Source organism: Meriones unguiculatus, chromosome X, assembly GCF_030254825.1.
Source record: "Meriones unguiculatus strain TT.TT164.6M chromosome X, Bangor_MerUng_6.1, whole genome shotgun sequence".
NCBI classification, from domain to species: domain Eukaryota; kingdom Metazoa; phylum Chordata; class Mammalia; order Rodentia; family Muridae; genus Meriones; species Meriones unguiculatus.
This window is the reverse complement of record NC_083369.1, coordinates 102,058,676-102,078,967: the sequence shown is the minus strand read 5'-3', so window position 1 is coordinate 102,078,967 and position 20,292 is coordinate 102,058,676. Positions and strand designations below refer to the sequence as shown.

Genomic DNA, 20,292 nt, shown 5'->3' with positions numbered 1-20,292 from the left:
TCTACAGAGGTATTTTTAAGTTCCCAATATAGCCCATTTAGCAAGTGTTCTTCTAATTTATTCAAAGTGAATTTAGGCTGTTGAAGCTTGAATTTGGTTCCTGGCTTTAGGTCATGACTGGCTACATTTGGAAAGATAAGTCAACTGGAGTACACAGCCTAGTTAGTACTCCATGATTTATTGGGAAGGACTATAGCAGGGGGCCATGTAGTAGTTTCTGGTTTATTTATTGTGTCTGTAATGTTCTGGAGAGGTGGTGATTGTTCTTCTGACAAACTAAAGGTCTAGATAGTTCATTCTATTTGGCTGAACGTCAGAAGAGAGATTCAAAATATATAGCAGCTGCCTGAGAGAGTCTATCTTAACAGAGTTACCTCTTCTTAAAATCCTGTTAGCAGTCTTCAAATTCTAAGTTGACTACTTTGGTTCTTTATTTTAGGAGATATACTACTTTTTTGTAAAGGAGCAGATTCATCCGTTTTTCCCAGGGTGCATAACCGTGAAATTGAATTAACCAAAACCCATGTGGAACATAATGCAATGGTGAGCCTATGCCCCTCCCTTCAATAAGTAAATGGAGACATGCTGGAGATAACTTGGAGATGATTGTGGTTTTTAAATAGATGGTGAAGTTAATTTTGTTTATTCTATACTTGGAGATTTTGTTATAGTCCCATATTCTTTAAAATAAATTATTACCCTAAACCAATATTGTGGTCAGAACTAGTACTTGGTGAAGATGTTTCAAGGATATTTTCAAACTAGCTATTAGTTATTTTGAACTTAACTAAATGCTAACTTTTTAGGGGTTTTTTTCTGTTCATTTAAAAAAAATAAATGTGTCAGAATTTATTTTGTACAGATAGGTAAAGCAATTGCATTTCAAGAATATAACTGGGACTAAGGAGATGGCTCAGTAGTTAAAGAGCATGCACTCATCTTACGGAAGACCTGAGTTTTTTCCTCAGGACCTATGTTGGATAGCTCATAACTCTGCCTGTAACTCTAACTCCAAGAGATCTCATGAATCTGGCCTCCATAGTCACTTACACTGGTGTGAACATAACCATGCACAGACATATACTAATATACACCTAACACTTAATTTAAAATACATCTTTTAAAGAGTATGACATTCTTTCAGCTGTTAAAGAGGTAACTATAGACCCTCTGCTTTGCTTCTAGGATGGGTATCGGACTCTCTGTGTAGCCTTCAAAAAAATTGCTCCAGATGATTTTGAAAGAATTAATGCACAACTGATAGAAGCAAAAATGGCCCTGCAAGATAGAGAAGAAAAACTGGAAAAGGTTTTTGATGAGATTGAGACAAACATGAATTTAATTGGAGCCACTGCTGTGGAAGACAAGTAACTAAATACTCTTGTTTAATTTTTTGAGATTATAATATATTTATGTCATTTCTTCCTTCCCTTTCCTTTCTCTAAAACCTCCCGTGTTCAATCCCACTTTGTGCTCTTTCACATTCATAGCCTCTTTTCCTTTAATTGGCTCTGTGTGTGTGTGTGTGTGTGTGTGTGTGTGTGTGTGTGTGTGTGTGTTTGTGTCCTCAATATATAAATGCTTGCTAAGTCTCTATAATGTTAATTATATGTTTATTTTCAGGGCTGATCATTTAGTATTGTATAACCAACTGGTGTGTACTTCCCTTGGGAAGACTATTTCTCTTCCCTTCGTCATCATTCCTTAATTACCTGTAGTTCTTTGTCTCGTCCTAAGCTTTTCTCAGTCCACATTAGCGTCTTTATTGGTATTATCTTTGTTAAGGTTCACTCTTGTTATTTTAGATTTGCCCCAGGTTAGTAATTTATTCACATATTTTGAAATATATCATTTAGCATTGTCATCTAAGAAAACCTAAAGATTGGTTTATTTTACCAAGTATGGAAAATATAGTAGATTTTGAAACCTATAAATAGTTTTAAATCAAATACACGTATCTTAGAAAAAAATGAATCCATTATCAATAATGATCTTTTGACTATTTACTAAATCATCTATTTGATATGTAACATTTATGAAACAGCCTTACAGTATGCAAGACAGGATTGTATGTGAACTGCTTCCTAGAAGAATGGTTAAGATTTCAGTAAATGAGTGGAAAAGAAATTCACAGTAAACAACACAAAAATTTAATCTAACCTGCTTCCCCAAGTCTGAATATATATTTTTAGTCCTTTAAAATAAGATTAAAATAAGACTTAAATATTTAACCTGAACTCTTCCAGACATTGTTGTAGGACATGGTCAGTGATTTGCTTGAATAATGGTTTAATTTTTAAATATTTTAAAATTCTCAAAGAGTTGTAAATTAAGAGAAAGGGACTAGAGAGATGGATCTTTGGTTTAGTGTATTAGTTGTTCTTCCAGAGAACCTGGGATCAAGTCTCAGTATCCCCATGGTATCCACAATCATCTGTATCTCCACCCTTGAGGAATCTGATGCATTCTTCTCCCATTCTTTAGCACCAAGCATACATGTGGTGTACAAATATAGATGCAGAAAAAAACACCAATATACATACAATAAATTAATGAAATTTTTAATTACTCAAAGAAGTTATAGACATATTCAACCAATTAAAAGTATTAAAGTTTTCATTTTATAGTTACTATTTGTTTATTAGCCTTTTATGTTTTTATACATGTATATAATGTAACTTCGTTACTTCATCGTCATTTACCTCTCTCATCTTAGTCATGCTACCATTGAACTTCTTATCAACAAGGTCCCCTATTGTCCATCTGCCTTTCTGATCATTTTTTGTTTGTTTTTCCTAGAATCATATACAAAGTTTATTGTGGGCCACTGTGCTTTATTCTTTTTTTTATTTTTTTCATTTTTTTTATTTTAATTTTTTTGTTAATTGCACTTTATTTACTTTGTATCCTCCCCATAGTTCCCTCTCTCCTCTCCTCCCTCTTCCTCCTCCATTTTTTTTTTTGCAACCCCCTGAATTCAATTAAGATTGCTTATGTAAGCATGAATAGTATGGTCATTACCTGAGCACAGACAAGTCAGTGGTGACCGTGCCACTAAAGAAAATTACTATCCTATCCCAGCATCCATTAACTGCCAATAGTTCTTCTAAAGAGTAACTATGAGCCCCTTCTCCTCCCATGATAGAATCGTTGCCTAGTCCACATCTGCTATGAATTCATGAGTGCAGTTGCCATGTCAAGTTCAAAAGGTTCAAAGCATTCCTCACTTGTTCTGGACCTTAAATTCTTTCTTTCCTACCCCCTCTTTCATGATGTTTCCTAAACCTTTGAGGGATAATATGAATTTTTGATTTAAGTCTGAACTGTCAGATGTCACTTATTCTCATCACTTTGACCAGTTATGAATCACTTAATTAGCTAACACCCACTACAAAGAGAATCTTTTCTAACTAAGGTTGAGAGCAACACTAATCTATGGGTATAAACATAAATATTTAGAAGACCATTTGATGCCATTTTCAGTTAGTGTAAACAAAACAAAACAAAACAGAACAGTAGGTTACTTCTTAAGGTCTAGGACCTCAGCAGCTACAGATTTTTGGCTCATTTCAGTATAAGGCATGAGTTTTCTCCCATGGAATGGGCCTCAAATATATTTTTCAAAAGATATTTGTATACCTTTATTCATTTTTATTTTTTATATTAATTACAGTTTATTCACTTTGTATCTCAGCTGTAATCCCCTTCCTCCTCCCCTCCCAATCTCATCCTCCCTCCCTCATCTCTTCCTATGCCCCTCTCCAAGTCCACAGATAAGAGAGGTCTTCCTCCCCTTCCATCTGACCCTAGCTTATCTGGTCTCATCAGAACTGGGTTGCATTGTCCTCTGTGGCTCTGTGGTCTGGCAAGGCTGCTCCCCCATTGGGGAGGGGGGTCGGTCAAAAAGCTAGCCACTGACTTCATGTCAGAGACAGTCCCTGTTCCCCTTACTAGGGTACACACTTAGATACTAAGCTGCCATGTGCTACATCTGAGCAGGGGTTCTAGGTTATATCCATGAATGGTCCTTGGTTGGAGTATCAGTCTCAGAAAAGACCACTGTGCCCAGATATTTTGGCTCTGTTGCTATGCTTGTGGAGCTCCTGTCCTCTCCGGTCTTACTATCTCCCTCTTCTTTCCTAAGATAAAGACTCGACCTAGCATTGTATCAAAGCAGATATTTACATATCTTATGTATATGGGTGTTTTGCCTGCATGTGTGCCTGTGCACTAAATGCATGTTAGTACCCTTAGAGGCCATAAGGGTTTGTCAGATCTTAAGGAACTGGAGTTGCCACATTTTGAAGACTACCGTGTGGGCACTGGGAATCAAACGGGTCCTCTGCAAGAGTAGTGAATGTTTTTTTAATCATTAAGCCATCTCTCTTGTCCTGTCAAATATAACTTTGAAAAAGCAGTTGGTTTCTTCTATCAATCACATTCACACTATATAACACAAGTAGTTAAATCTAGCCTAGCAGGTTGATATTGTAACTCAGAGTTCATGGGTAGATAAGACACCTGATAATTATTCTCTTCAGGAACCTACATAATACCTCTAAACACACTGAACACTAGCAAGCAGGGAAGATGGTTGTAACTCTGTTCTAGCCTTGATTTTTCTGTCCTGCAACCATTGTGTTTGCTATCTTGAGTGATAGGGTCTTACCTTCTTGTCCTGGTGAGCAACCAAGAGCCATGACAAAAGCTAATTTAGTTTCAGGGAAATCTCTAGGGTGTCAACATTCATAAGGAGGGAGCTGGAGAGATGGCTCAGAAGTTAACAGCACTGGCTATTCTTCTCTTAGAGGACCTGGGTTCCAGTTCCAGGGAATCCAGTGTCCTTTTCTGTCCTCCTTGGACCCTGCATGCATGTGGTACACAGACACATACAGGAAAAACTCATACACATAATAGAATAGAAAAAAAATAGAATAGAATAGAATAGTACAGTACAGGGAGGTATTTGGCAATTGGATTTTCATTTAATAACCTATGGCTTGCAGAAGCAGCATTACACAACTATTCAAACTCATTTATAAAAATCACTTTTAAAACCTTACAAACATAAAACACTGAAGTGGTGTAACCTAAGCGCTCAAATACGTGTGAAGACCAAGTGACTCCATTTCTCAATGAACTTCTATGTTTTCCTTAAATTATATTTTATTACTTAGCTTACACACTAGCAAGTTTGTAAGTATACCCTTTTTACCCCTTGCCCAATCTTCTTCTCCCTTCCTATTCATTTTAATCTTCACTTAAACCTTTCCATCTTCAGTTGCTTTTTTTTTCTTTTTTTTCATACGTGCATGTATGTGTATACCTGCTGTGTGTGTGTGTGCCTGTGTGTGTGGAAGAGGAATGGGAAGAATGAGGCTAACATGCAGTACAGAGATATCTAATCTCTTATAGCTAGAGCCGTGGACTGTTGGGAACCACTTGATGTATATGCTGAAAGTGAAACTAGGGTCGTGGAAGATTAATGTGTGCTTTTAACCACTAACCATCTCTCCAGTCCATTCCTGAACATTTTATTAATATATATTACAAAAAGTTAAGTTTCATTGTGGCATCTCCATATATGGATATATTTTAATCATTCCCTGCTTTTATTATTCTATCTTACTTCCTGTGACTCCCTTTTCCCTTCCCCCTCTTAACAAAATGTTTTTGTTAAATTTCATTGACATTTTGGTGTACAAAAGAAACAAAAAAATGTGTCATTTATATATATTTTTTACCTTTCAGAATTATTCTTAAATTCTCATTGAAAATAATAGGGTTTTTTAATTATTTATTTTTTATTTTTATGAGACAAGAATTCAAGTTTGTAGCCCTGGCTTGCCTGGAACATACTACAGAGACCATGTTAGCTTCAAACTCACACAGATCTGTTTGCAGCTACCTTCCATGTCTTGGGATTAAAGACAAGCTACAACACTTAGCAGCTTTCCAAATCTTAACATTTCCCCAAGGACAAAAACTTTCACCTAAAATTTACCATGGCTAGGAAATATCCAGGGATAAAGGCAGAGAAGATAGAGCAGAGATTGAGGGAATGCTGAACTGATGCCTGGCCTAACCAAAGACCCACCCTTTCAGAGTACCAACCCCTGACAGTATGAATGATACTCTGCTAAGCTTGCAGACAGTAGCCTGACAGAGTTGTCTGCTGAGAGACTCTTCCCAGAAGTGCCTCAAAACACACACCGAGACTCACAGCCAAACACTGATCAATGCATAGAGGAATCTTGAGGAATAGTGGTAGGAAAGAGTAAGGGAGGAAGATACAGGAGCTCCTTAAGAAAAAGAACAGAGCCAATTAACCAGGGCCCAGGTTACGGAAAGTGGAGACTATATCGGACAGGGACTCAGTTGCTAGCTTTTGATCACTTTCCACTGGTGGGACTACCTTGACAGGTCACAGAGTATGAAGACACATTCAGTCCTGATGCAACTTGATAAGCTGTGGTGGATGGGAAAGGGATCTCCCCTTTTCTGAGGGAAAGAAGGAAGGGAGAAAGGATGGGACTGGGAAGGGAAGAGTGAATGGCGTATAAGGATATACAGTGAATAAACTAAATAAGAAAAAAAAAGAAATAAAGATGAGAAACTCAAAAAAATTAGGCTGGAGAGATGGCTCAGCTGTTAAAGGCTAGCCTCACAAACATAAAACAATTACTGATATACTCCACATCTAATTAAAATGGTTTAGCTATTTCCATTTAGAAACATGGTACGAATTTGCATGGTTCACCATGCATGGTAACTCATCGCTTTACTCCTAGCACTTGGAAGGTAGAGGCAGGCATCTCTATGAGTCTGAGGCCTACCTGGTCTACATAGTGAATTCCAGGACAACCAAGGTTATATACTGAGTGTCTGTCTCAAAGGAGAAGAAAAAATGTGTGGTAAGATACATCATAAAATAATATACTTAAGTCACAAAAAAATGTAAGCATTCTCTCAAAGCTTTAATTCTTTTTTAATATTTTTTATTTTAATTTTTATTAATTATACCTTATTCACTTTGTATCCCCCCCTGTTGCTCCCTCCCTCCTACCCTCCCAAACACACCCTCCCTCGGACTTCTACACACATGCCCCTCCCCAAGTCCACTGATAAGGGAGGTCTTCCTCTCCTTCCTTCTGATCCTAGTCTATCATGTACCATCAGGAGTGGTTGCATTGTCTTCCTCTGTGGCCTGGTAAGGATACTCCCGCCTCAGGGGGAGGTGTTCAAAGAGCGGGCCAATCAGTTCCTGTCAGAGACAGTCGCTGTTCCCCTTACTAGGGTACCCACTTGGACAGTGAACTGCCATGGGCTATATCTGTGGTAGGGGTTCTAGGTTATCTCTATGCATGGTCCTTGGATGGAGTATCAGTCTCAGAAAAGACACATGTGCTCTGATTTTTTGGTTCTGTTGCTCTCATTGTGGAGCTTCCGTTCTCTCTAGGCCTTACTATTTCTCACTTCTTTCATAAGATTCCCTGCACTCTGCCCAAAGGTTGACAATAAATCTCAGCTTCTACTTTGATACCCTGCAGGGTAGAGCTTTTCAGGGGCCCTCTGTTGCAGGCTCCTGTCCTGTCCATTGTTTTTTCCTTCTTCTGATGACCATCCTCTTTGTCTTTTTGAATGGGGTGAGCATTTGAGCCAGAGTCCTCCTTCTTAATTAGTTTCTTTAGGTGTACAGATTTTAGTAGGCTTATCCTATATTATATGTCTAATATCAACTTATCAATGAGTACATACCCTGTGTCTTTCTACTTCTGAGATACCTCACTCAGGATTATTTTTTCCAGTTCCCTGCATTTGCCTGCAAATTTCATGATTTCCTTGATTTTTACTGCTGAGTAATATTCCATTATATAGATGTACCAAAATTTCTGTATCTATTCCTCAGTTGTGGGGCATCTGGGTTGCTTCCAGCTTCTGACTGTTATGAATAAAGGTGCAACAAACATGGTTGTGCAAATGTACTTATTGTGTAGTACAGCATATTTTGGATATATGTCTAGGAGTGGTATAGCTGGATCTTGAGGAAGCACTATTCCTAATTGTCTAAGAAAGCTCCAGATTGATTTCCAAAGTGGTTGTACAAGTTTACATTCCCACCACCAATTAAGGAGGGTTCTCTTCTTGCTACAAACTCTACAGCATGTGTTGTCACTTGAGTTTTTTATCTTAGCCATTCTGATGGGTGTAAAGTGAAATCTCAGGGTTGTTTTGGGTTTGCATTTCCCTGATGACTAAGGAAGTTGAACATTTTTTTTTAATTTTTGTTATTAGTTGCATTTTATTAACTCTGTATCCTGCTCCCTCATTTTCTCCCAATCCCACTCTCCCTCTCTCATCTCCTCAATGTCCCTTTCCAAGTCCACTGATTGGGGAGGACCTCCTCCCATTTCATCTGACCCTGTTTTATCAGATATCTTCAGGACTGGCTGCAAAATCCTCCTTTGTGGCCTAGCAGGACTGCTCCTCCCTTGGGGGGTGGGGAGGTCAAAGAGCCTGCCATTGAGTTCATGTCAGAAATAGTCCTTGTTCCCCTTACTAGGGAAAACCAATTGGTTACTGAGCTACCATGGGCTACATCCGAGCAGAGGTTCTATGCTATATCCATGCATGGTCCTTGGTGGAATAAAAGTCTCAGAAAAGACCCCTGTGCCCAGATATATTTTGTCCTTGTGGAGCTCCTATCCTCTCCATGTCATACTAACTCCCCTTCTTTCATATGATTCCCTACACTCTGCCAAATGTTTGTTTATGAGTCCTAATATCTGCTTTGATACACTGCTAGGTAGAGTCTTTCAGAGGCCCTCTGTGGTAGGCTCCTGTCCTGTTACTTGTTTTCTCCTACATCTAGTGCCCATCCCATTTGTCTTTCTAAGTAAGGATTGATCACCTTACCCTGTGTCAGCTTTCTTGTTTGTCTTCTTTAGGTGTATAGATTACATTATGTTTATCATATCCTATAGGTCTATATAAGTGAGTATATACCATGTGTGTCTTTCTCCTTCTGAGATACCTCATTCAGAATGATCTTTTCTAGATGCTACCATGTGCCTGCAAATTTCATGATTTCCTCGTTTTTAATTGCTGAGTAGTATTCCATTGTGTAAAAGTACCACAATTTCTGTATCCATTCCTCTGTTGATGGGCATCTGGGTTGTTTCCAGGTTCTGGCTATTACAAAGAAACCTGCGACAAACATGGTGGAACAAATGTCCTTGTTGTGTACCTGAGGAGTCGTATAGCTGGGTCTTGAAGAAGCACTATTCCTAATTGTCTGAGAAAGCTCCAGTTTGATTTCCAAAGTGATTGTACCAGTTTATATTCCCACCAGCAATGAAGGAGGGTTCCCCTTTTTCCACAACCTCTCCAGCATGTGTTGTCATTTGAGTTTTTTGTTGTTGTTGTTGTTGTTGTTGTTTAGCAATTTTGATGGGTGTAAGGTGAAGTCTCAGGGTCGTTTTGATTTGCATCTCTATGATGTTGAGCAACTTTTTAAGTGTTTCTCTGCCATTCTATATTCCTCTACAGAGAATTCTCTGTTTAGCTCCGTACCCCATTTTTTAACTGGATTACTTGACTTATTGCTTTTTAACTTCTTTTGTTCTGAATATATTTTGGATATTAGCCATCTGTCAGGTAAAAGGTTGGTGAAGATCCTGTCCTAGTCTGTAGGCTGTCGTTTTGTTCTGATGGCAGTGTCTTTTGCTTTACAGAAGCTTTTCAGTTTCATGAGGTCCCATTTATTGATTGTTGCTCTTAGAGCCTGTGCTGTTGGTGTTTTGTTCAGGAAGTAGTCCCCTGTGCCAATGAGTTCTAGGCTGTTCCGCACTTTTTCTTCTAACCGATTTAGAGTATCTGGTTTTATGTTGAGGTCTTTGATCCACTTGGACTTTAGTTTTCTGCAAGGTGATAAATATGGGTCTATTTTCATTTTTCTGCATGTAGATAACCAGATAGATCAGCACCATTAGTTGAAGATGCTGTCTTTTTTTCCATTGAATGGTTTTAAGGCTTCTTTGTCAAAAGTCAAATATTTATAGGTGTGGGTTTATTTCCTGCTCTGCTATTCAGTTCCATTGATCCTTTCTGTTTCTATGCCAATACCATGTAGTTTTTATTACTATTGCTCTGTAGTACAGCTTGAAATCAGGGATGGAGATACCTCCAGATGATCTATTGTTGTACAGGATCATTTTGGAGATTCTGGTTTTTTTGTTTTTCCATATGAAGCTGAGAATCTTTTTTTCAATGTCTGTGAACAATGGTGTTGATAATTTGATGGAATTGATAATCTTGAGGAAGCGCTATTCCTAGTTGTCTGAGAAAGCACCAGATTGATTTCCAGAGTGGTTGTATAAGTTTACATTCCCACCAGCAGTGGAGAAGGGTTCCCCTTTCTCCACAACCTCTCCAGCATGTGTTGTCACTTGAGTTTTTGATCTTGGCCATTCTCATGGGTGTAAGGTGAAATCTCAGGGTTGTTTTGATTTGCATTTCCCTAATGGCTAGTGAGGTTGAGCATTTCTTTAAGTGCTTCTCTGCCATTCGGTATTCCTCTACAGAGAATTCTGTTTAGCTCTGTTCCCCATTTTTTAAGTGGATTACTTGGTTTTGCTGCTTTTCAGCTTCTTTAGTTCTTTGTATATACTGGATATTAGTCCTCTGTCAGAGTATTGGTGTTAGCTCTTCTTTGAAGGTCTGGTAGAATTCTGCGCTGAAACTTCACATCTGGCCCTCTTTTGTTTTTTTTTTCCCATGGGAGACTTGATGACCGTGTCTGTATCCTTAGGGGATATAGGACTATATAAATGATTTACCTGGTCTTGATTCAGCTTTGGCAAGTAGAATCAATCAACAAAATTGTCCATTTCATTTAGGTTTTTAAATTTTGTGGCAAATAGGCTTTTGAACTAAGACCTAATGATTGGATTTCCTCAGTGTATGTTGTTATGTCTACCTTTTCATTTCTGAATTTGTTGATTTGGATATTGTCTTTCAGCCTTTTATTAGTTTAGTTTAAGGGCTTGTCTATCTTGTTGCTTTTCTCAAAGAACCAGCTCTTGGTTGCAATGATTCTTTGAATTGTTTTATTTGTTTCTAATTTATTGTTTTCAGCCCTGACTTTGATTATTTCCAGTCGTCTATTCCACTTTGGTGTGTCTGCTTCTTTTTCTTTCTAGGGCTTTTATGTGAGCCATTAACTTGCTTGAATGAGATGTTTCGAATTTCTTCTTCAAGGCACTTAGTGGGTTGAACTTTCTGTTAGCACTACTTTCACTGTGTCCCATAAGTTTGGGTATGCTGTGCCTTCGTTTTCATTGCATTCTAGGAAAACTTTAATTTCTTTTTTATTTCTTTTCTGACCCAGCTGTCATTTAGTAGCAGATTGTTCAGTTTCCGTGTATGTAGGCTTTTTGCTATTTCTGTTGTTGAGGACCAGCTTTTGTCCATGGTGATCAGATAGGATACAAGGGATTATTTCAATCTTTTTGAATCTGTTGAGCCTTGCTTTGTGACCAACTATATGGTCTGTTTTGGAGAAGGTTCCATGAGGTGCTGAGAAGAAGGTAAACTCTTTTGTGTTTGGGTAAATGTTCTGTAGATATCTGTTAGGTCCATTTGATTCATGATCTCTGTTAGAGTTATTGTTTCTTTGTTTAATTTCTGTTTTGTTGACCTATCCTTTGCTGAGAGTGGAGTATTGAAGTCTTCCACTATTAATGTGTGGGGATCTATGTGTGGTTTAAGTTTTATTAATGTTTCTTTCACAAATGTGGATGCCCTTGTATTTTGGACATAGATGTTCACGATTGTGATATCTTCCTGCATCCATTTGCTTGGAAAACCGTGTTCCAGTCCTTTACTCTCAGGTAATGTCTATCTTTGTGACTTAGTTGTGGTCGTTTTTTTTTTTTTTTTTTTTTTTTTTTATATGCAGCAAAATGTTGGGTCTTGTTTACGCATCCATTCTCTTAGTCTGTATCTTTTTATTGGAGAATTGAGTACATTGATGTTGAGAGAGATTAATGACCAGTGGCTGTTAGATCCATTGATTTTGATGTTGGCTTTGGTAGTATGTTTGTGTGCTTGGCTACTTTTAGTTTTGCTGTAGTGAGGTTATTTATTTCCTGTGTTTTCCTGAAAGTAGTTAGTTTTCTTGGGTTGTATTTTTCCTTCTAGTATCTTCTATAACGCTGGATTTGTGTGTAGGTATTGTTGAAATTTGTTTTTGTCATTGAATATCTGTTTTTCTCCATCTATGAGAAACGAGAGTAGCCTAGGCTGACATCTGTGTTCTCTTAGGGTCTGCATGATATTGTCTACGCCCCTCTGGCTTTCATAGTTTCTGTTAAGATGTCAGGTGTGATTCTGATTGTTTTGCTATTATGTGTTACTTGGACTTTTTCCCTTGCAGTTTTTAGTGTTTTTTCTTTGCTCCATATACTTACTGTTTTGATTGTTATGTGGTGGGAGGATTTTCTTTTCTGGTCTAATTTGTTAGGTGTTCTGTAGGCTTCTTGTATGTTTATTGGCCTCTCCTTTAAGTTGAGGAAATTTTCTTCTATGATTTTGTTGAAAATATTTTCTGGGCCTTGGAGGAGGGATTCTTCTTTTTCCTCTATTCCTATTATTCTTAGTTATGTTTTTTTTTTGTTTGTTTGTTTGTTTTTATGTTGTGTTGGATTTCTTGGATAGGTTATGTCCTGAATTTTTTGGATTTAACATTTTCTTTGATGGATACATCGATTTCTTCCATTGTATTTTCCACACTTGAGATTATTTCTTCCATCTCTTATACTATGTTGGTTATGCTTACCTCTGTAGTTCCTATTTTCTTTCTTAGGTTCTCTTTCTCCATGATTTCCTCTGTTTGTGTTTTCTTTAATTTTTCCAATTCTATCTTCAGATCTTGAACTATTTTGTTGGTTTCCTTCACCTGTCTGACTGTATTTTCCTGTGTTTCTTCCAATTCCTTCACCTGTTTGTTTGAACATTCCTCTGTTTCTTTTGTTTCTTTCAGTGATTTAATCATTTCCTCTCTGAAAGCCACAAACTGTTTGACTGCATCTTCCTGTATTTCTTTATGGATGTCCATAATCTGTTTTACTATATCTTCCTCTAATTCTTTACACATTTTATTTGGTTCATCTATTAACCTCTTCATAAGCATAGATGTAAGGCATCTTCTTGAATTTCAATTATGTTTGGGTGTCCAGGGCTACTTGCCCCTGGATAACTGGGTTTGGGGGATGCTATATTGCTTTGCCTTTTGTTGATCGTACTTTTATGCTGGTCTCTACCCATCTGGCTGTCTCAGGTGTTGTCTATTAATTTCTAGTGTCTGCTGGGTCCTGGGGTGGGGAGAATCCCCTTGGCAGGGTTCTGAAGGAGATCTTCTCAGCTTTTTGGGTATGGTCAACTGAATAGTGTTGCTTCTCAGGAATTGTCACTGTTCCCCTCAGGCATATGGACCTGTGTAGTAACTGTGGTGTTCACAAAGGCTCTCCTCTCATCAGTTGAAGTCCTGGAGATGGCTTTCCTGCTGCTGGGTTTCTTGCTCTGAATTTAGTGATCTGCAGTTGCTGCTTTTAAGCTTTATTTGCTTAAGATAAAATAAATAAAGAGGCACAGCCCTCTTGAAGAACCACGGAGTACTGCAGTTTTGTCGATTTAGCTAGGGATAACTGGTCTTATCTTGGAGCAGTATCTGAGGGTTTCTCTAATGGCTCTCAGACTTTTGTAGGTCTGAGGTTGCAGCTGTGTGCCTCTGTGCCCCAGCAGTAATCAATGGCAGGTAAGCCTGGCACTCATGCCTACAGTAGAGCCTAGAGCCTGCGTGAACCCAGAAAGTCTACTGGAGCTCGGTGTCCAGAGCATTGGACCTAAAGTTTTCTGCTTTGTGAGGTTTCCTCCCGACAGGGACACCCAGACTGTGCTTTGGGGACCACAGTTCTTTCTGGGATGGCTAGTAGAACATGCAGGCATAGGCACGTGACTCCGCCTTGCTGGCAATTGGGTTCCTGGGCTTCTGCAGAGTAACTTTTCCTAAGAACTTTTGTTGGGGGGCAGCGGGCGGGTCGGCTGAGTGCTCTGAGGTCAAACCTGCCGTTCCCCTCACTGTGAGTTTCCACCCAACAGAGAAACTCAGTCTCTGATGCCCTGGGGCCCACAGTTCTATCTGGGGTAGCAAGTGAGATGCACAGACATGACTCTGTCCTGGCGCCTGTGTGCCCAGCTCTGGCCTGGCTTCTGGGAGCATCCCAGACTCTGGGTCTTTCCTGATCACTTACTGCACCGTGGGGTTTTCTCTCAACTGGAAATCTCAGTATCTGATGTTATGGGGCACACAGTTTAGTCTGGGACAGTCATCAGAGTGTGCTGGTGGCGTGTGGCTCTGAGCTGTCTACTGAGCTCCTGGTGGAACCTGATGTCTTCCACAGTTTAGCTGGGTGAGTTGAAGCTGCTTGAATCCCACACTGTGGGGTTTCATCTCCCCTGGGAAGCACAATCGCTGGTGTTTTCGGCCCCAGAGTACCATTTGTTGATCACTGTGCAGATCCTGCTCTGCTGCTGGTTATAAAGAGTGCCCTCCCAGCGCCGCTGGGATCACCCTTTGAGTTTTAATTCTTATTCTACCACTGGTTACCAATTATCTCAAGAGATATGAAATTTTCTGAACTTTGTTGTTTTCTGTTTATCTATTTATAAATAATTACATTTTGTTCACTGTGTATCCCAGCTGTAACCCCTCCTTCATCCCCTCCCAATCCTACCCTCCTTCTCTCAGCTCCTCCTTTTTTGCTCCCCAAGTCTACTGATAGGAGAGGTCCTCCTCCCCTTCCATCTGACCCTAGCCTATCAGGTCTCATCAGGACTGGCTGCATTGTCTTCCTCTGTGGCCAGGTAAGGCTGCTTCCCCACTCAGGGGAAGGTAATCAAAGAGCCAGCAACTGAGTTCATATCCAAGACAGTCCCTGTTCCCATTACTAGGAAACACATTTGGAGACTGAGACTGCATCGGTTATATCTTAGCAGAGATTTTAGGTTATCTCCATGTATGGTCCTTGGTTGGAGTATCAGTCTCAGAAAAGACCCCTCTACCCAGATTTTTTTGGTTCTGTTGCTCTCCTTGTAGTGCTCCTGTCCCCTCCAGGTCTTTCTATCTCATCCTTTTCTTTCATATGGTTCCTTGCACTCTGCCCAAAGGTGGGCTATGAGTCTCAGCATCTGCTTTGACACCCTGCTGGGTAGAGTCTTTTAGAGGTCCTCTGTGATAGTCTCCTGTCCTTTTCCCTGTTTTCTCTCTCTTCCGAGGTCCATCCCATTTGACTTTCTAAGTGGGGATTGATCGCCTTATCCAGGGTCCTCCTTTTTGCTTAGCTTCTTTAGGTGTACAGATTTTAGTGTGTTTAGCCTATATTATATGTCTAAAATCCACTTATAAGTAAGTATATAACATGTGTGTCTTTCTGCTTCTGGGATAACCTCACTAGGAATGATCTTTTCTAGTTCCCACCATTTGCCTGAAATTTCTTGATTTCCTTGTTTTTAATTGCTGGATAGTATTCCATTGTGTAAATGTACCACAAATTCTGTATGCATTCTTCAGTTAAGGGAAATCTGGCTTGTTTCCAATTTCTGGCTATTATGAATAAAGCTGGTACGATCAGGTTTGAGCAAAAAATGTCCTTGTTGTATATTTGAGCATCTTTTGGATATATGCCTAGGAGTGGTAAAACTGGATCTTGAGGTAGCACCATTCCTAATTGTCTGAGAAAATGCCAGATTGATTTTCAACGTGATTGTACAAGTTTCCATTCCTACCAGTAATGGGTTCCCCTTTCTCTACAGTCTCTCCAGCATGTGTTGTCTCTTGCGTTTTTTATTTTAGCCTTTATGATGGCTGTCAGGTGAGATATCAGGGTTGTTTTGATTTCCATTTCCCTGATCACTAAGGACATTAAGCATTTCTTTCAGTATTTCTCTGCCACTCTATATTCCTCTAAAGAGAATTATCTGTTTAAATCTGTACCCCATTTTTTATATGGGTTAATTAATTTGTTGCTTTTTAACTTCTTCAGTTCTTTATATATTCTGGATATTATCCCTCTGTCAGATATAGGGTTGGTATAGATCCTTTTCCAGTCTGTATCTAGGCTGTCGTTTTTTTTTTGTTTTTTTTTTGTTTTTGTTTTTTTTTTCTGATGACAGTGTCTTTTGCTTTACATAAGCTTTTCAGTTTATGAGGTCCCGTTTATTGATTGTTGATCTTAGATCCTGTGCTGTTGGTGTTCTGTTCAGGAAGTTGTCTTCTGTGCCAATGAGTTCAAGGTTCTTTCCTTCTTTTTGTTCTAACTGATTTAGTGTGTCTGGTTTTATATTGACGTCTTTGATCCACTTGGACTTTAGTTTCGTGCAGGGTGATAAATATGGATCTATTTGCATTTTTATGCATGTAGACATCCAGGTAGGACAGCACAATTTGTTGCAGATGCTGTCTTTTTTCCATTGTGTCGTTTCGGGTTCTTTGTCAAAAATCAAGTATCAGTCAGTGTGTGGGTTTATTTCTGGGTCTTCTATTCCATTCCATTTGTCCACCATTCTGTTTCTATGCCAGTACCATGCAGTTTTTGTTACTATTGCCCTGTAGTACAACTTGATATCAAGGATGGAGATACCTCCAGAAGATCTGTTTTTGTATAGGATTATTTTAACAATTCTGGTTTTTTTGTTTTTCCATATGAAATTGAGAATTTTTCTTCAAGGTCTGTAAAGAATTGTGTTGGTATGTTGATGGGTATTGCATTGAATCTGTAGATTGCTTTTGGTTGGATAGCCATTTTCACTATGTCAGTTCTACCAATCCATGGGCATGGGAGATCGTTCCATCTTCTGATACCTTCTTCAATTTCTTTCTTTAGAGACTTGAAGTTTTTCCAAACAGGTCTTTTACTTGCTTGGTTAAAGTTACACCAAAGTACTTTATGTTATTTTTGGATACTATGAAGTGTGTAGTTTTCCTAATTTCTTTTTTTTTTTATTTTTTATTTTTTATTTTTTTTATCAGTTACATTTTATTAACTCTGTATCCCAGCCGTGTCCCGATTCCTCATTCCCTCCTAGTCCCTCCCTCCCTCCCTCCCTCATCTCCACTGTGCCCCTTTCCAAGTCCACTGATAGGGGGGACCACCTCCCCATTCATTGATCCTGTTTTATCAGGTATCTTCAGGACTGGCTACAAAGCCCTCCTCTGTGGCCTAACAGGACTGCTCCTCCCTTCGGGGGTGGGGAGACCAAAGAGCCAGTCATTGAGTTCCTGTTAGAAATAGTCCCTGTTCCCCTCACTTTGGGAAACCAATTGGTTACTGAGCTACCACAGGCTACATCTGAGTGGAGGTTCTAGGTTATATCCATACATGGTCCTTGGTTGAATGTCAGTCTCAGAAAAGACCCTGTGCCCAGATATATTTGGTCCTTGTGGAGCTCCTATCCTTTCCCCATCAGACTAACACTCCTTCTTTCTTATGATTCCCTGTACTCTGCCAAATGTTTGGTCATGAGTCTTTGCTTTGAAAACACTGCTAGTTAGAGTCTTTCAGATGCGCTCAGTAGACTCCTGTCATACATTCAATGCACATCCCATCTGTCTTTCTAAATGAGGATTGATCATCTTACCCCATGTCCGCTCAATTGATTATCTTTTTTAGGTGTATAGATTTCATTATGTTTATCATATCTTATAGGTCTATATAAGTGAGTACATCCCATGTTTGTCTTTCTCCTTCTGGGATATTTCACTCAGAATGATCTTTTCTAGATCCCTCCATTTGCCTGCAAATTTCATGATTTCCTCCTTTTTGATTGCTTTTTCATGATTTCCTCCTTTTTGATACTATGAAGTGTGTAGTTTTCCTAATTTCTATCTCAACCCTTTTGACTTTCATATACAGGATGGCTATGATTTTTTTTTAATTTATTTTATACCCAACTACTTTTCTCAAGTTGTTCATCATCTGAAGGAGTTCTCTGGTTGACTATTTGGAGTCACTCATGTATACTATCATATCATCTGCGAACAGTGATACTTTAATTTCTTCCTTTCCAATTTATATCATTTTGATCTCCTTTAGTTGTCTTATTGCTCCAGCCAAGACTTCAGGAACTATGTTGCAGAGATATGGAGAGAGTGGGCAGCCTTGCCTTTTCCCTGATTTCAGTGGGATTGGTTAACTTTCTCTCCATATAGTTTGATGTTGGCTATTGGCTTGCTGTATATTGTCTTTACATGTTTAGGTAAATGCCTTGTATTTATGATCTCTCCAAGACTTTAAACATGAATGAATGTTCTATTTTGTCAAATGCTTTTTCGGCATCAAAGGATAGGATCATGTGGTTTTTCTCCTTTAGTTTGTTTATATGGTGGATTACATTGATGGATTTTCCGTATATTGGACCACCCCTGCATGCCTGGAATGAAGCCTACTTGGTCATGGTGGATGATATTGTTTATATGTTCTTGGATTTGACATAGATGTTCAGGATTGTGATGTCCTCATAGTAGATTTTTCCTTTGATGAGAATGAGGTTTCCCTCCTCATCTTTTTTTATTAATTTTGTTTGAAAGTCTGTTTTATTAGATATTAGGATAGCTATCCCAGCTAGTTTTCCAGCCCTTTACTCTGAGGTTGTGTTTATCTTTGTTGCAGTGTATTTCTTGGATGTAGCAGAATGTTGGATCCTGTTTCTGAAACCATAGTGTTAGTCTGTCCTTTTTATTGAATAGTCGAGTCTGTTGATGTTGATAGATAATAGTGAGCAATGAATGTTAGTTCTTTTTACTGTAGAGTTGGTGGTATTCCTGTGTATCTGTGCTTATTTTCTTTTAAATTTTTTTGTTGTGATATTATATATATCTTGTGTTTTCTTGGTTGTAGTTTATACCGTTGGATTTGAGTTTTCCTTCTAGTATCTTCTGTAGGGCTCGGTTGATATTGTTTAAGTTTAGTTTTGTCATGGAATATTTTGTTTTCTCTATATGTTGATTGAAAGCTTTGCTGAGTATAGTAGTCTTGGGTTGGTATCTGTGGTCTTTTATTGTCTCCATGACATCTGCCAAGGCCCTTCTGGCTTTCATAGTTCCTGTTGAGAAGTCTGGGTGTAATTCTCATAGGTCTACCTTTATATGTTACTTGGCTTTTTAAAAGTATTGTAAGTGCTTTTAATATTTTTTCTTTGTTCTATAGATTTTGTGTTCTGAGTGTTATTTGGCGTGAGGAGATTCTTTTCTGGTCTAATCTATTTGATGTTCTGTAGATCTCTTGTATGTCAACGGACATCTTTTTAAGTTGGGAAAATTTTCTTCTATGATTTTCCTGAAAATATTTTCTGGACCTTGGATCCTGGAATCTTCTTTTTTTTTTTTTTTTTTTTTTTTTTTTTTTTTTTTTATTTTTTTTTTTTATTTTTTTTTTTTCAATGCAGTTTATTCAGGAACATTGAACAATCCTCGGACCCCGGGGAAAGCCAGCCCACAGCTTAAATAGCCTCTGGGTAGCCAACCCAGGCGTGCCACGGGGGCAATGCAGATAGGTCCACATACATGGAAGCAAGCCAGATCCTCGGCCTTAGCCAAATGTGGAGTTGTTCGTGACAGAGAGCACTCACCATCGGGAAGGTGGAAGGCGGAAACCAGCTCCATCTTTAAGGCATAGCATTCCGCAGCTCTCTACAGTTCCCCCTTTTTGTTTTAGACGCATCAGGCAAGAGTAGAGGTCTGATCTCTGATATTAGAAATAAATTGGGACTTTGTACAAATGTTCATTTAGGTGTCATCCACCCAAAGAGCATCAGACCCGTCCAATACCTTTTTCTCAGAGGCGGGACCTGGGGCATCAACCCGCATGCAATCAGACATGCTCTTCTCTGGGTCCAAAGCGGCTGACCCTGAGTGCAGTGCTTAGCCTCGCATCCTGAGCGTATCATTTTAGCTTTTTATGGTATCCAACCATGCTTGGGGAGAATGTCCTGCTTCAATGGCTGTAAAGGCCTGAATGATCATGGCTGCATCACAGTGTTGTGAGACTCTAATCTTGCATATATACCACAGGCAAACCAAGGAGGCCAACACCAGAAGGCCTGCTAACACTCCCATGCCCGCCCATTCCTTCAGATGATTCATGGCTGCAGCAATCCATGTTGATAATCCTGTGGCTAGTCCTGCCACAGGAATCTTCTTTTTTGTCTATTCCTATTCTTATATTTTGTCTTTTC

At 39.0% G+C, this 20,292-nt stretch overlaps 1 protein-coding gene across 7 annotated transcripts in view; it reads left to right on the top strand.

Moving 5' to 3' along the window:
• Positions 1–20,292, top strand: part of Atp11c (ATPase phospholipid transporting 11C) — a 223,876-nt gene that overhangs the window by 149,389 nt on the left and 54,195 nt on the right. For all 7 annotated transcript variants that reach the window (XM_060375287.1, XM_060375285.1, XM_060375286.1 and 4 more), the window contains 2 exons: positions 440–543; positions 1,186–1,367. In XM_060375287.1, coding sequence (XP_060231270.1) covers positions 440–543; positions 1,186–1,367 — 286 coding nt within the window. The remainder of the gene's footprint in view (positions 1–439; positions 544–1,185; positions 1,368–20,292) is intronic.